General features: G+C 42.6%; 1 protein-coding gene and 1 long non-coding RNA gene across 2 annotated transcripts in view; both read right to left on the bottom strand.

The window, feature by feature from the left end:
- LOC125961467 (uncharacterized) overlaps positions 1 to 7,424 on the bottom strand; it is a 96,117-nt gene extending 88,693 nt beyond the window's left edge. The window contains exon 1 of the long non-coding RNA XR_007472209.1: positions 7,383 to 7,424. This is a non-coding gene — a long non-coding RNA (uncharacterized LOC125961467). The remainder of the gene's footprint in view (positions 1 to 7,382) is intronic.
- Positions 7,425 to 14,603: 7,179 nt separating this feature from the next.
- LOC101273766 (60S ribosomal protein L22-like 1) lies at positions 14,604 to 15,008 on the bottom strand. Its single transcript, XM_033426861.1, has one exon. It carries the CDS (start codon positions 14,985 to 14,987, stop codon positions 14,619 to 14,621), a length of 369 nt encoding a protein of 122 aa, XP_033282752.1. The 5' UTR covers positions 14,988 to 15,008; the 3' UTR covers positions 14,604 to 14,618.
- Positions 15,009 to 15,507: the final 499 nt, after the last annotated feature.

The raw sequence follows: 15,507 nt of genomic DNA, 5'->3' as shown, positions 1-15,507 counted from the left end.
GAGTGATGCTGAGCCCCTTTTATGTACTTGTGGGTCATTTGTGTGTCTTCCTTGGAAAAATGTATATGCAGTTTTTGTGCTCAGTTTTCTTTTTTCTTTTTTTTGAATTTTAAAAATATTTATTTATTTATTTTTGGCCGTGTAGGGTCTTAGTTGCACGCGATCTTCGTTGCAGCACACAGCCTCTCTAGTTGTGGCTCGAGTGCTCAGAAGTTGTGGCATGCGGGCTTAGTTGCTCCGAGGCACATGGGATCTTAGTTCTCCGTCTAGGGATCAAACCCACGTTCCCTGCATTGGAAGGTGGATTCTTAACCACTGGACCACCAGGGAAGCCCCTTGTCCCCAGTTTTATTTTTTTAACATCTTTATTGGAGTATAATTGCTTTACAATGGTGTGTTTCTGCTTTATAACAAAGTGAATCAGTTATACATATACATATGTTCCCATATCTCTTCCCTCTTGCGTCTCCCTCCCTCCCACCCTCCCTATCCCACCCCTCTAGGTGGTCACAAAGCACCGAGCTGATCTCCTTGTGCTTATGCGGCTGCTTCCCACTAGCTATCTATTTTACGTTTGGTAGTGCCCAGTTTTAAATCAGATTTTTTTTTTTTTTACTCTATTGAGTTGTGTGAGTTCTCTACATCTTTTGGATATTAACCTCTTATCAGATGGCTGACTGCAAATATTTTCTCCCATTTTGGAGGTTGCCTTTTCATTTTGTGGATGCTTTCCCTTGCTGTGCAGAAGCGTTTGAGTTAGATGTGGCCCATTTGTTTATTTTTGCTTTTGTTGCTGTTGTCCTTAGGGACCTGCACCAGCCTTTGATCTTTGCACCAGATCAAACTAAGCCTGGAGCTGGTCAATCCTCCAGCCTCACTTCTGAAGAATCTGTTGGCTCTGGTTCTTCCACGGGTCCTCGTCTAGGTTTTGTTATTTGTTTAGAGGTTATTTTTAGCCAGTTGGACCAGTTTTTAAGGTAAATCTTTTGGGTACTTACGCAGTATTATTTTTTTTTAACTGATCATGACTATTTTCAACCTGGTATAAGTTCTAAGGCAGAAATTTTTCCTTTTTAAGGCGCTGTTTCTCAGGCAATTAGAAAGAGTAATCCAAAAGATTAGCAAAAATAGCTGCTTGTTAAATAGCTTAAATCTGGGAAAGACAGGTGCTGCTTCTGTTCAATGAAGCTCTCTGGGGTGAAAAGGAAAGAAGAAAAACTGAGAATTTCTATGGACATCTATGAACGGTGAATTCTTTTCTAGAACCAAGATTTCTTTTTTTTTTAAACTAGAAAGTTTACCTTCATCAATGATTAACAGCATATACCTGACCCAGAAAGGCATCCCCCAAAATGTAAATTAAAGAGTCCACTAACCTCTTTGGGGTCAACCCTGTACATCTGCTGGCTTAGCTCACTGGGTCTGATCCATTTCTGTGTCTTTGGGAATCACTTGGTCTTGGGGCTCTCCCCATTGTTTCAGGGGTGCAGGTGTCAGCCTCCTTCAACTCTGGTGGCAACCCCCAGAGTCAGGCTTTGTCTTCAAAGTTTGCAGGTAAACAGAGTATTTTCCTTTAGGAAGTGCCTGCGGTTGCTTTTTTAACGTTAAACACAAACACACCCTTGAAAAAATTTATGCTAAGTGAAATAAACCAGACTCAAAAGGACACCTATTGTATGATTCCATTTAGATTGTGGAACCTACTGTAGTCAGATTCATAGAGACGGAATATAGAAGGGTGGGTGCCAGGGGCTGGGGATGGGGGATGGACAGAGTTTCCGTTTGGGAAGATGACAAAGTTCTGGAGATGGTTGGTGGTGACGGTTGCACGACAATGTGAATGTACTTAATGCCACTGAAGTGCGCACTTAAAAATGGTTAAAATGGTAAATTTTATGTTTTGGATATATTGTCACAATAAAAGAAAAGTTCACACGAACACACATGCAAACACACACACACACACACACACACACAGTGCGTTAGCCAGTATGAAGCTCTATGTTCAGGGGCCTCTGCAGGAAGACTGCGGGGGTTGCTGGCATTCAGACCAGGATCTGGATCCTGCCTCCACCACTTACTTACTCCTGGGTGACCCTGGCAAGGCACATAACCTCTGTCCCTCAGCTGTCTTCGTTACGGTGTTGGTCATGTTCCCGTCCTTAGGCCATTGTGGAGGACCTTGGGTGCTAAAGCATGCAGAGTACTTTGTCTGAACTTGGCACATGCTAGACGCCCAACCAGCAGCAGAGACAATTGGGAGTAGAGTCACCGTCTGCTTGAGAGCTTAAATGCCTTTAAATACTAGGAAATCAGAGTTTTACTAGCTAGCTCTAATAGTGTTAAGACTTCTTTTTCAAACTTCCTACTAGCAAACTGGTTCAAATGAGATCAAAAACTAATTTTCAGTCTCATAGTTGCTAATCCCACATGCAGATATGTCCTCAGTACTATGTGTGTACATTGGGGTCACCAGGAAGCATTGTTCTACTGCCAAAGTTCAGATCCGGTTACTATTGGCATGATTGTTGGTGGTTAAAGAGAAAATACTATGAGGGGAAGGTTCGTGATGAATAGTCAGGGATGAGAATCAGAAGTATGTGAAATAAGTAAAGTCTGTTAGAAATATTTAAAAGGTAAAAATAAAAAGGTTATGTACTCAGTCAACCAACAGTGTCTGGGTGCTTACTAGCCTAAGTGTGTGGGTTTTCATGGCGGGCTGCCTGGGCAGGTGGCCCAGCCTCACCCCTTCCCAGCCATGGCCAACTTCAGTGTTGGAGATCACAGTCAACTCTTAAATGGTCTTTTTTCCGGCTGCGTTGGGTCTTCGTTGCAGTGAGTGGGCTTCTCATCGCCGTGGCTTCTCCTGTTGCGGAGCACGGGCTCTAGGCGCGCAGGCTTCAGTAGTTGCGGCATGTGGGCTCAGTAGTTGTGGCTCACGGGCTCTAGAGCACAGGCTAAGTAGTTGTGGCTCACGGGCTTAGTTGTTCCGCAGCCTGTGGGATCTTCCCAGACCAGGGCTTGAACCCGTGTCCCCTTCATTGGCAGGTGGATTCTTAACCACTGCGCCACCAGGGAAATCCCTCGTAAATGGTCTTGAAGAAAGTCTGCTGAATTTATTTGGACAGTAACTTTGAGGCCTGCTGGGAGACCCCAAAACTACTCTATCTTTTGGCCACACCATGCAACATGGGGGATCTTGGTTCCCCACGCAGGGATCGAACCCGTTCCCCCTGCAGTGGAAGCGTAGAGTCTTAACCACTGAACCGCCAGGGAAGTCCCACATAAAAACTGCTTTAGGGACTTTCCTGTGGGCCAGTGGTTAAGACTCTGCTTCCAATGCAGGGGACACAGGTTTGATCCCCGGCTGGGAAACTAAGATACCACATGCCACATGGTGCGGCCAAAAACATTAAAAAAAAACAACAACCCAGAAACTACTTTAAACAGCGTTTGTGTTTTTGGCCAAGTTTTTAGTGTCCCTGCTTTCTGCTTGCTAGAGTTTGGGCTCCTCAGCTTTCTTTTTAATAAACTTATTTATTTATTTTCAGCTGCGTTGGGTCTTTGTTGCTGTGCGCAGGCTTTCTCTAGTTGTGGCGAGCGGGGGCTACTCTTCATTGTGGTGCGCAGGCTTCTCGCTGTGGTGGCTTCTCTTGTTGCAGAGCACGGGCTCTAGGCGCACAGGCTCAATAGTTGTGGTGCATGGGCTTAGTTGCTCCACGGCATGTGGAATCTTCCTGGACCAGGGATGGAACCCGTGTCCCCTGCATTGGGCGGCCGATTCTTAACCCCTGGACCACCAGGGAAGTCCCAGTACTTCATTCTTTTTTATGGTTGAATAATATTCTGTTGCATGGACACACCAAAATTTGTTTTCCTGTTCATTAGCTGATGCACATCTGGGCTGTTTTCAGCCAGCCTGCTGGACCATACTGGCCCTTGGGACCATGCTAGAATGGTGGATTTTCAGCCCAACTGCCCCTCCCCCCCACCTTGCATCATTTTCCTCTTTACATGCCAGAACAGTGGACATATATGAAATTCAATAAGTGAAATTGAATTTCAGTGCCATTCCTAGATCTGGAGTTTGTAAATTATTACCCTTTGGAGACTTCTATTCTCCTAGGATCCATTTTTGTATTTGACATTTGGAAGACTTTGTTTTCTTTTTAATGTCAGAAAATTATATAAGGTCACGGTCACTTTAGTCAGCTCTCTAGTGTTTTCTTCTGAACCATGCAAAATATTTGTTTTGTTTGGAGCGCTAACTTCAGTTTCATAAACTGTACCAGTGGTTCTTGAGCTTGACGCATCCTAAGAACCGCTGCAGATGCTTAATACAAGGGCGGACGGCCAGATCCTATCTCCAGATAACCCAATTTAGAAGGGTTGGATGGGCCCCAGAATCTGCATCTTTTTATGCATACCAGGTGGTTTATAGATTATAATTTGTGAAACTGTGGCAGATACAGATGTCCTGAGTTATCCCATAAAAATCTATCAGATTAGATGATGGAACTTTTTTTGACATACAAGCTGAAAGATATGTTAAAATAATTCATTAAAGTCCCAAAGAATCCATCGCCGTAAGATACATGTTAAGTGGAAATGGAAGAAATATTTTAAAATGTTTGATGAAAGTGGGTATTTTTAATCCAGAGGAACTTTATATCTGTCCCCATATGAGTTTTTTAACTTTGGAAAAATAATAATTCTAAATTCATGGGAAGTTACCAAAATGTCCAGGGAGGTGCCCTATACCCTTCATCCAGTTTTGCCCAGTGGTAACATCTTGCATGACTATAGTAATATAATATGTTATTATACAGATAGTAACATCTGTGTAGATAATGTAACATATAATAACTAGGACATTGACATTGATAAAATCTACAGAACTGATTCAGATTCCACCAGTTTTACTCATTTGTGTGTGTGCCTGTATGCAATTTTATCGCACACATAGATTTATGTAAACACCATCACAATTAAGAGGCAGGACGGTTCCATCACACAAGGGTCCCTTGTGTGAACTAGCCACACTTGCTTTTCTTCCTGCCCCCCATGGTTAGGCAACCACTAGTTCTAATCTGCTTTCTGTCTCTATGATGGAATCATACAGTATGTAACTTTTTGATATTGGCTTTTTTAACTCAGCATAATTCCCTGGAGACTCATCCGAGTTGTTGCATCGCATTAGTCATTTACTTCTTTATTGATGCATAATACTCCACGGTATAGATAACTCACAGTTTGTGTAACCATTCACCTGTTCTAGGACAATTTTATTGTTTCCACTTTGAGTTACTACAAATAGAGCTGCTATGAACATTCATGCACAGGTTTTGTGTGAACATAGATTTCCATTTTGCTGGGATAAATGCCATATGGTCAGTACATATTTAGTTTTGTAAGAAACCACCAGACTGTTTCCCAGAGAGGCTATATTATTTTATATTCCTACCAGCAATGGATGTGTGATCTGGTTTCTCCACATCATCACCAGCATTTGGTATTGTCACTATTTTTAATTTTAACCATTCTGACAAATGCATAGTGATATCTCATTGTGGTCTTAATTTGCATTTCCCTAACGGCTAATGAAGTTGAACATCTTTTCATGTGCTTGTTCGCTATCTCTATATTCATTTCAGTGAAATATCTATGCATGTCTTTTGCCCATTTTAAAATCAGATTTCTTTTTCTTTTTGTTGTTTTCGCCGAGCCGTGTGGCTTGTGGGATCTTAGTTCCCCCACCAGGGATTGAACCCAGGCCAAAGCAGTGAAAGGGCTGAGTCCTAACCGCTGGACGGCCAGGGAATTACCCTAGATTTCTTGTTTATTTTTATTGTATAGAGTTTTTTTACTGTTGGATTTTGAGAGACATTTATGTATTCTAGATATTCCACTGAAAACATTTTTATCATCTTTTCTGACTACAGAGGTAATGCGTGCTCATTATTTTAAAATTCCAGCACTTCTGAAATATATAACATAGAATGTGAACGTTCTCTGTTATTCTAGCACATATGTATCCATATTAACTGATATCAGAGGATGTTTTTGCTTTTGCATGTACTATAAACCGATTCGCATAAATAGTTTTTTTTTTAAACCCAAATGAGATGAATGCAAACTGCTGTAAAACTGCTTTTTTTCCCCCCTCCATTTCATAATGTATCCTGGACATCTTTTCACATGGTTGGTAGAGACCTACCTCATACCTTTTAACATCTGCATAGTAATTCAGTAGCACATGAGACTTCAGAACTACGATGAAAGCGTTCACTTGAAAGCCAGGAAAGTTCCCATTGTATTTTGTTTCATTTATGTTGGGGAGTTATCGTCCTGAAGCATAGGGTTGTTTAGTACCTTAGAAGCCAAGACAGCTCCCAGGTTTCCCTGAGCTCATGCTTGAAACTGAGATATTAGTCGTGTGGACCAATGGTCTGTTAAGTTTTTATCGAGTTTTCTTAAGAGCCTGTGACCCTCCTCGCCCCCATTTTTTTTCCTGGGAGCCTCTGATTCTGGTGTGGATTCAGCAGCAGGAAAACCCATAACATCCCTGGGTGAGAAGCTAAAACCAGCCCTGGGAACAGAGCCTCGGGATCTTTTCTTTGTTGCTTTGTGGAAATTGATCTGATGGTTGGCACAAAAGCTTCTTCCTCTCCTTCTGATGTAGATTAAAAGTCAAGCCCTAACAGTGCCTCCCAGGTCCTGTGTCATCTGTGCCCGGTTCTTTCCTGACCTCCTCTCCTGCCTCATGTGTCACTGATTCCAGCCGCAGCAGCCTCTGTGTCTGTCCCCCAAAGCCTCGTTCTTTGACCTGCTTCCCACCCCCTCACCTCATTCAAGTCTTGCTCCTTAAAAAAAATAAAAATTAGGTACTTTAGTTAAGTATAGTATGTTTATCAAGGCAGGTCAGTGGTATGATTTCCCAGTTTATACTTATTTTCAACAGAAAGGTTCGGGGAAATCTTTCAACAGTGTCAGACATAGCTCTTGACTATCCAGAATCTTCACCACCCTTTATTCTGGATAACAGAAGGATATAAATAAAGTGATCGCTCTCTTTTTTTAAAAAAATTAATTAATTAATTAATTAATTTATTTTTGGCTGTGTTGGGTCTTTGTTGCTGCGCGCAGGCTTCTCTAGTTGCGGTGAGCGGGGGCTACTCTTCTTTGCGGTGCACTGGCTTCTCATTGCGGTGGCTTCTCTTGTTGCGGAGCACGGGCTCTAGGCGCTTGGGCTTCAGTAGTTGTGGCACGTGGGCTCAGTAGTTGCGCGGCATGGGCCGTAGAGCTCACAGCCTTCAGTAGTTGTGGCGCACGGGCTTAGTTGCTCCGCAGCATGTGGGATCTTCCCGGTCCAGGGCTGGAACCTGTGTCCCCTGCATTGGCAGGTGGATTCTTAACCACTGCACCACCAGGGAAGTCCCCTGCTCTCTTTTTAAAAATTTTTTTTTAAGTTTTAGCTTTAGTTTTTTTGGTCACGCCGCCACATGGCTTGTGGGATCTTATTTCCCCCGACCAGGGATGGAACCTGCGGGCTCGGCAGTGAGAGCGCTGAGTCGTAACCACCGGACCGCCAGGGAATTCCCTTAAGTGATCTTCGTTGCACAGATATCCTCCCCTCAATAATTTGTAATGCCATTCTATCTCTCAAGAGCAGCTAAAAATCCTATCAATTGAATATGAATAGAAGTATGAACAAACTCTGACTGCCCTCCTTAAAATGGTAATCTTGTTCACAAATTTCCTTTCTCCACAGCCCTTATTATTAGAATGTTTTTAATTGTGGTAAAACACACTTAACACAAAATTTACCATTTTAACCAGTTTCAGGCATCCAATTCAGCGGCATTAAGTGCACTTACATTGTTGTGCAGCCATCACCACCGTCCATTTCCAGAACTCATTTCATCTTCCCAAACTGAGACTCTGTCCCCATTACACACTAACTCCCCTCCCCCTCCCCCAGCCCCGGGCCCCACCCTCTACTTTCTGTCTCTATGGATCTGGCTCCTCCAGGGACCTTATAGAAGTGGGATCACACGGTATTTGTCCTTTCGCGTCTGGTTTATTTCACTTAGCGTAATGTCCTCGAGGTTCGTCCACGTTGTAGCAGGTGTCAGAATTTCCTTCCTTTCTAAGGCTGAGGAGTGTTCTGTTGGATGGATGGACGCATTGTGTTTATCCATTCATCCGTCCATGGATCCTTGGGTTGCTACCATTTTTCGGCTGCTGTGAATAATGCCTTGTCTTTTCATATGGAGTAAAATTACGTTCCATGAGTGCAGGGATTGTTGTGTGTTTTGATCGTCGATGTAGTTCATATGCTTAAAACAGAGTCTGGCACACAGTAGGTGCTCAACAAATATTCACCGGATGAATGAATGAACGAATGTGCTCCTCGTTGCTGTTTTTGGGGGTCTGTGTCAATGGGATCTCCAGTCATCATACTTTAGAGGTTCTAGGTCCATCTGGCCAGCACTTACCAGGTCCCTGCCCCTGCTCATTGGTTTGTTCATTCATTCATTCATATTTATTCTGCTTCTACTGTGTGCTGGCCGCTGGGCCAGGCGTGGGACACATAGTGAGCAAAACCAGGCCTAGTAACTGATTTTCTGGGCTCTAACTGGGGACACACAGACATTGGTCAGATAATCGCACAGACTACTTCTCGTTAAAGAGAGCCGTGGAAAGGCATTTCTCCTCCACTCCCTTTTCACTGGATCCAAGTGGCCCACTTTTTTTTTTTTTTACTGTTGAGTTTTGAAAATTATATATTCTCAACACGAGTCCTTTGTTGGCTATGTGATTTGCAAATAATTTTTCCCAGTCTGTGAGATGTCTCCTCATAGCCTTATCAGGGTCTTTTGCAGAGCAAATCTTTTTAGTTTTAATGAGGTTCAATGTACCCATTTTTCCCTTTATGGATATGGGATGATTTTTTTTTATTGTCATAAAACATGACACAAAATTGACTGTCAGTGGCCGTTTAGTACATTCAGGATGTTGCGCAACCATCGCTACTGTCTAGTTCCAGACGTTTTCGTCACTCCAGGAGGAAACCCCAGGCTCATTCCGTCCTCCGCGCAGCCCCAGTGTTCTGTCTCTATGGATTTGCCGACTCTGGGCATTGCACGGATAAATGGAGTCACATAACGTGTGGCCTTTTGTGCCTGGCTTCTTTCACTTAGCACGGTATTTTCAGATGATAGGTTCTTTTGGATCAGCCTCATGGCTCTACAATGACAGTCTGCGTTCCTGGTGGGTCCTCCATCAGCCTAACGTCCATGGTCTCAGTGCTTCCGGCCCCGGCCTCTCGTCTGACCCAACCGCCAATCCCTGCCCAGCGCCCCGTTCTCCGGTCCTCTCCAGGGAACAGCCTGGTGTTTTCTGGACCTCGGTGCTCAGCGGCTTCCTCTCCCTCCACCTCCACACCCTCTTCCCAGCTGATAGCTCCCATTCTGGCTCTCTGGGCACTTGCGGTCCAGACATTTAGCTCTGTCCTGGGCATCTCTGCAGGGTTCCAGCACTGGCCTCACCTCGATGCCACAACAAAAGCCTGTCCCTTCTCCTGTTCTCCCTTCATCGTCCAATGTGTGGGTCCTGACTTCTACTTTTCCTGTCCTCAGACCCCCATAATCACTTACACCCAGAGAACGGATAAGGAAAGGGACTTCGGAGTCAGACCCCCTGGTTCTGGGTCTTTCATTCATTGGCCTAATACCCTTGGACGAGCCACTCAACCTCACTAAGCCTGTGAAATGAGTTGATAACACCTGTCTCGTGGTCATTGTGGGGATTACCTGGGCTGGCACTTGGCCATTGCAGAGAGAATGGTTGATGGTTGCGGCAGATTGTATTTCACAAGGATGGCCACAACAAGAACTCCTGTCCCACATGCCCTTCTAGAACCTTGTCACCCCATCAAGAGATGGAGTGCAAATCACCCCCACTCCTTGAATCTGGGCAAATTTATGACTCACTTGTAACTAATGTGACATATGACACTAAATGACTTCCAAGGCTGGGTCATAAAAGGCTATTCAGCTCTTGCCTTGTTCACTGGAACACTTGTGTTTGGGGCACTGAGTTGACATCATGTCAAAGACCTTACATGAGGCCACCATACTGTGAGGAAGCACAGACCACACATAGGTGTTCTGGCTGTCAGCCCCAGCTAAGGTCCTGGCTGAAAACGGGCATCAGTTGCCAAACAGTGAGTGAAGATGCCTCCAGATGCTTCCAGCCCCCAGCCATCCAATTGCCCCCCACGCCTCCCAGCCTTTGAATCGTCCCAGCTGAAGCCTCAGACACCAACGAGGAGGGACAAGCCATCCTTGCTGTGCCCAGTGTTAATTCCACACCCACAAAATCCATCAACATAACAGAAGCGTTGTTTTATGCCTCTAGGTTTGGGGCTGGCTTGTTACACAGCAGTAGTAACTAGAACAAGGATAAAGATGCTATCTTGCCGAATCTCTCTCTTTTTATATCTGAATCTGACCACTTCTCCCTGTCCATCTCCACTTCTACCATCAGAGCTTGGACCCTTGTCTTTGACCAGCATCGAATTCCAAACTTGTCTTTCTGCCTCCTGTCTCGACCCTCTAAACCTCCCTCTCCCACACACATCTTTCTAAAACGCAAATATGTCCCAATTACCTTCCCCAATCCTTCCCCAAGTAATGACTCCCAGGCATCTCTCATAAAAGTCTAGAGCGATTAATCACAACATTGAAAGGTTCAGAGTGTAGCGTACCTCACTATAAAGAGGTACTTTACCTTTATCCCAGCCCACTCTGATTCTGCCTGGAAAAAAAAAAAGATAAAGAATATGATGCTGCTCAGAGCATTTGATATTTTTGGAAACAGAAAGTAAGTTCTTTACTTGGGAAACATGTAAGTACTCTGAGTTTACCCATCCTTGAAAAATTATCTTAAAACCCTTCAGGCCCTGAGAATTCCAGATAGACAGGTAAAAAATGATATACTCTTGAGTTAGTTATTTAACTGCATGTGGAAAAATTAAATATAATTTAGTCTTATGTGCTTTTCAACCACACAACGTTTCTTAGGTGGATCAACAATGAAAACAAGGGTCTGGCCAGGGATGCTGGGTGCAGGAGGCCCAGGTGAGCAGACCCAGGCATTCAGGGTCCTTACTGATAAAAAAAAAACATCTGCCCCATGGGACTCGACAATCCAACATCTCCCCCAAATTTACCTTTTAAGTGTCGGCAAACAGAACAGATAAAGCTTTGAACTTAAAATGGGATGCTTGCTTTTTGGCAAATGCATTTTAAAGGCTGTTGCTCTTCAGAGGTTGTTTTTAACTGACCCTTTGGAATATGAGGCTGCACTAGGTGTGCCTTCAACTCGTAGCTGTTTCAGAAATTCAAATTGGGAGGGCTTCATTCCTGGTTACTTCCACGGTATGTGGTCAAGATCATTTGGGAAATGTAGTAAAATTTCATAGTTAAGTGAGCAAATGAAAAAACCCTTTCCAGAGGGGGAACATGGAAATAACTTTTAAAAATGCCCTTTGTCTTTTAACCATGAAGTTTTGCCTTGACCGTGGCCGCTTGCCACCGTCATTTTTAGAGCTAAGGTCTCTCTATAAAGCCTAAAATTCTTCTGTTGAAAGGCACTTCCTTCTGCTACTTTATCACCTTCCTGGTTTTGTCTAATCTCACCCAGATTACGGTCGTATTTCTTGGCTTAAAATTTCAAACACAGAGTCTTTGTTCTGCAGTCTTGACTTTTCGTGCACCCTTAGACGTATTTTGGGTCTCTTACAGAGAAGAATGTTTTGCTTTAAATAATCTTATGTCTTTAAACCTACTTTGTCATGTCCAACTTCTAAAATTTTCATGCATTCTGATGAGGTATTCTATTTAGAGAGTATTTTGTTTTAATTAAGCCCATCTTAAGAGACATTTGGTTTTTGCCAAGAATGTGCTTTCTCCCTTACAAATCAGTTATATTTATAACATTCATAAACTAAGTCATAGCAAAGGCAAAATTTTAGCTGCACTGTGACTGTGTCTTCTAAGTTCATGGGGAATTAAAGAGAATAAGACGGGTTAAGACGAAACATGATAGCAAATCAAGACACTGTAAACACACACGGACTTTATCTTCCATAATTTTTTTCTTCTGAAATGCTGGGTTTTAAAATTGTTTTATAGAACAATTTCTCATCTCTGAAAAGAATGCGGATGGTAGGTTGTTATATTTGTGAGCAAATTGTGGGAAAAAGCTACGCTAGAAACTCTTAATTCTTCCTTTGTTCAATTAGGCTGCATTTAAAAATTCAAGTTTATTTTTTCCTGAATATTACAACGTACATCCACATAATAGAATATATAGAAAATACAGAAAAATAGAGACATGAAAATTAAAGTCATCTGTCTCTCTCCTTCTTTTTTAGATATTATTTTTTTAAATATTTATTTATTTATTTGGTTGCACCAGGTCTTAGTTGCGGCAGGCGGGCTCCTTAGTTGTGGCACGCGAACTCTTAGTTGCAGCATGTGGGATCTAGTTCCCTGACCAGGGATCAATCCCAGGCCCCCTGCATTGGGAGCATGGAGTCTTAGCCACTGCGCCACCAGGGAAGACCCTAAAGTCATCTATCTCTTATCAAGAGGCAACCAATATTACTATTTTGTTCTATTTTGTTGGTAATATTTCGTATATAACTTTTTTTCTTATGTGGTTAGGATCATATCATATATGTATGTTTTTTATCCTGCTTTTTTTATTGTGGTAAAAAATGCACATAACAAAATCTACCATTTTTTTTAACATCTTTATTGGAGTATAATTGCTTTATAGTGTTATGTTGGTTTCTGCTGCATAACAAAGTGAATCAGCTATATGCATACATATATCCCCGTGTCCCCTCCCTCTTGCGCCTCCCTCCCACCCTCCTTATCCCACCCCTCTAGGTGGTTGCAAAGCACCGAGCTGATCTCCCCATGCTATGCACCTGCTTCCCACTAGCTATCTATTTTACATTTGGTAATGTGTATATGTCCATGCTACTCTCTCACTTTGTCCCAGCTTACCCTTCCCCCTCCCCGTGTCCTCAAGTCCATTCTCTATGTCTGCGTCTTTATTCCTGTCCTGCCCCTAGGTTCATCAGAACCATTTTTTTTTTTAGACTCCATATATATGTGTTAGCATATGGTATTTGTTTTTCTCTTTCTGACTTACTTCATTCTGTATGACAGACTCTAGGTCCATCCACCTCACTACAAATAACTCAATTTCATTTCTTTTTGTGGCTGAGTAATATTCCATTGTATATATGTGCCACATCTTCTTTATCCATTCACCTGTTGATGGACACTTAGGTTGCTTCCATGTCCTGGCTATTGTAAATAGTGCTGGAATGAACATTGTTTAACCATTTTAAAACGTACAGTTCAGTAGCATTAAGTCCATTTACATTTTCGCACAACCATCACTCTCATCCATCTTGAGAACTTTTTCATTTTCCCAAACTGCAACTTGGTACCCATTAAATAATAACTCACCATTCTCCCTTCCTTTCAGCCCCTGGCAACTACCATTCTACTTTTTGTCTCTATGAATCTGTCTCTACGTTATCCTGCTTTTTTGAACAATATTATATCATAAGCATTTTCCCATATTATTAGGATCATTTAATGACTGCTTACTATTCCATTGTATGGATTTGTGTAATGATTTACTGAACTGTAGCCCTACTGTTGGTCTTCTAGGCTTTTTCTACTTTTCCATTATAAATAATACTTTGATTAGCATTGGGGACATAAAACATTATCCGTTCTTCTGTGTTTTTTAGGATCGAGTCCTAGAAGGGGAAATTATGGGGTGAAAGTGTGTGAACGTTTTTTTTGTTTTTTGGGGTTTTTTTCGAGAATTTAAATATTTTATTCTATAAAGTTACACCCAAAATTGTGCTTCATTTTTTCACTCTATACTTTAACTCAAGGACGTTTGTGAAAGTAGCACACTTCAGAAATCCTGGAAGAAATTCCACCAGCTATAGGCTATTTAAATACTGCTTACAGAAAGTATTAAAAAAAGCAACAACAGAGGAGTACAAAAGAACTTATTTACAAAACAGAAGTAGAGCAACAGATGTAGAAAACAAACTTATGGTTACCAGGGGATAAGGGTGGGGGGGCGGGGGGGTGGATAAACTGGGAGATTGGGACTGACATGTACATCCTACTATACATGAAACAGATAACTAATAAGAACCTGCTGTATAGCACAGGGAACTCTACTCAATACTCTGTAATGGCCTATATGGGAAAAGAATCTTAAAAAAGAAAAGGAGTGCATGTGTGTAACTGACTCACTTTGCTGTATACCCAAAACTAACACAACATTGTAGATCAACCACACCGCAATAAAATTTTTTTTAAAGTATTAAAGAAAAAAAAAAAGTATTAAAGGAAAGCCAGGATACACTTAAATCAAAGAGATGAATGCTTAACATACAGAGTAATGTTTTTCATTCACTGATAAACTAAAGGTCCATTTCAAGATGCTTCTCTCGTATACTTGATTGGTTTTGTTAGCAAGCAAAGCCCTGAAAGGGACGGCTTCGTCTAGTTCTCAGACTCGGATCCATCTTCATCTTGACTAATCTGGAAGTAACGCAGTTCATCAGTCTCCTTGTCGGATGCGACCACACGGAGCCAATCACGAAGATTGTTCTTTTGAAGGTATTTCTTGGGAAGGTGTTTCAAATACCTTTTAGAGAACTGTGTCTCAGAAACAACTGTGATTTTATTCTTGAAGCGTTCAACGTGAACGACATTCCCAAGATTTCCAGTTTTTCCATTCACTTTAACCTTCTCCCGTAGAAACGGTTCAAAATTTCCAGAATCGGAAATTCCATCTTCTACTGGATGAGTAAGGTCCAAATTAAACTTCCAGGTTGACTTCTTAGGCTTCTTGTCTTTCCTCACCGCCATCTTGCATGCCGGCGGCGCGATCAGAGCGGGTGTGAACGTTTGAAAGCTTTTCTAAAATATAAATTTATTTATTTATTTTTGGCTGCGTTGGGTCTTCGTTGCTGCGCGCGGGCTTTCTCTAGTTGCAGCGAGCGGGGGCTGCTCTTTGTTGCGGTGCGCGGGCTTCTCATTGTGGTGGCTTCTCTTGTTGCGGAGCATGGGTTCTAGGTGCGAGGGCTTCAGTAGTTGTGGTGCGCGGGCTCAGTAGTTGTGGCTCTCAGGCTCTAGAGCGCAGGCTCAGTAGTTGTGGCGCACGGGTTTAGTTGCTCTGCGGCATGTGGGATCTTCCTGGACCAGGGCTTGAACCCATGTCCCCTTCACTAGCAGGCGGATTCTTAACCACCACGCCACTAGGCAAGCCCCTGAAAGGCTTTTAAAAGATATTGTCAATTTACTCTTCCTACAGGGTTTTACCCATTCACACGTGCCTTCCTCAGCACAGGTAAATCTCTCTCTCTTTCTCTTTTTTGCTAATTGAGCT

Source organism: Orcinus orca, chromosome 16 (assembly GCF_937001465.1).
Source record: "Orcinus orca chromosome 16, mOrcOrc1.1, whole genome shotgun sequence".
NCBI classification, from domain to species: Eukaryota; Metazoa; Chordata; class Mammalia; order Artiodactyla; family Delphinidae; genus Orcinus; species Orcinus orca.
This window is presented reverse-complemented; position numbering and strand designations above follow the sequence as displayed.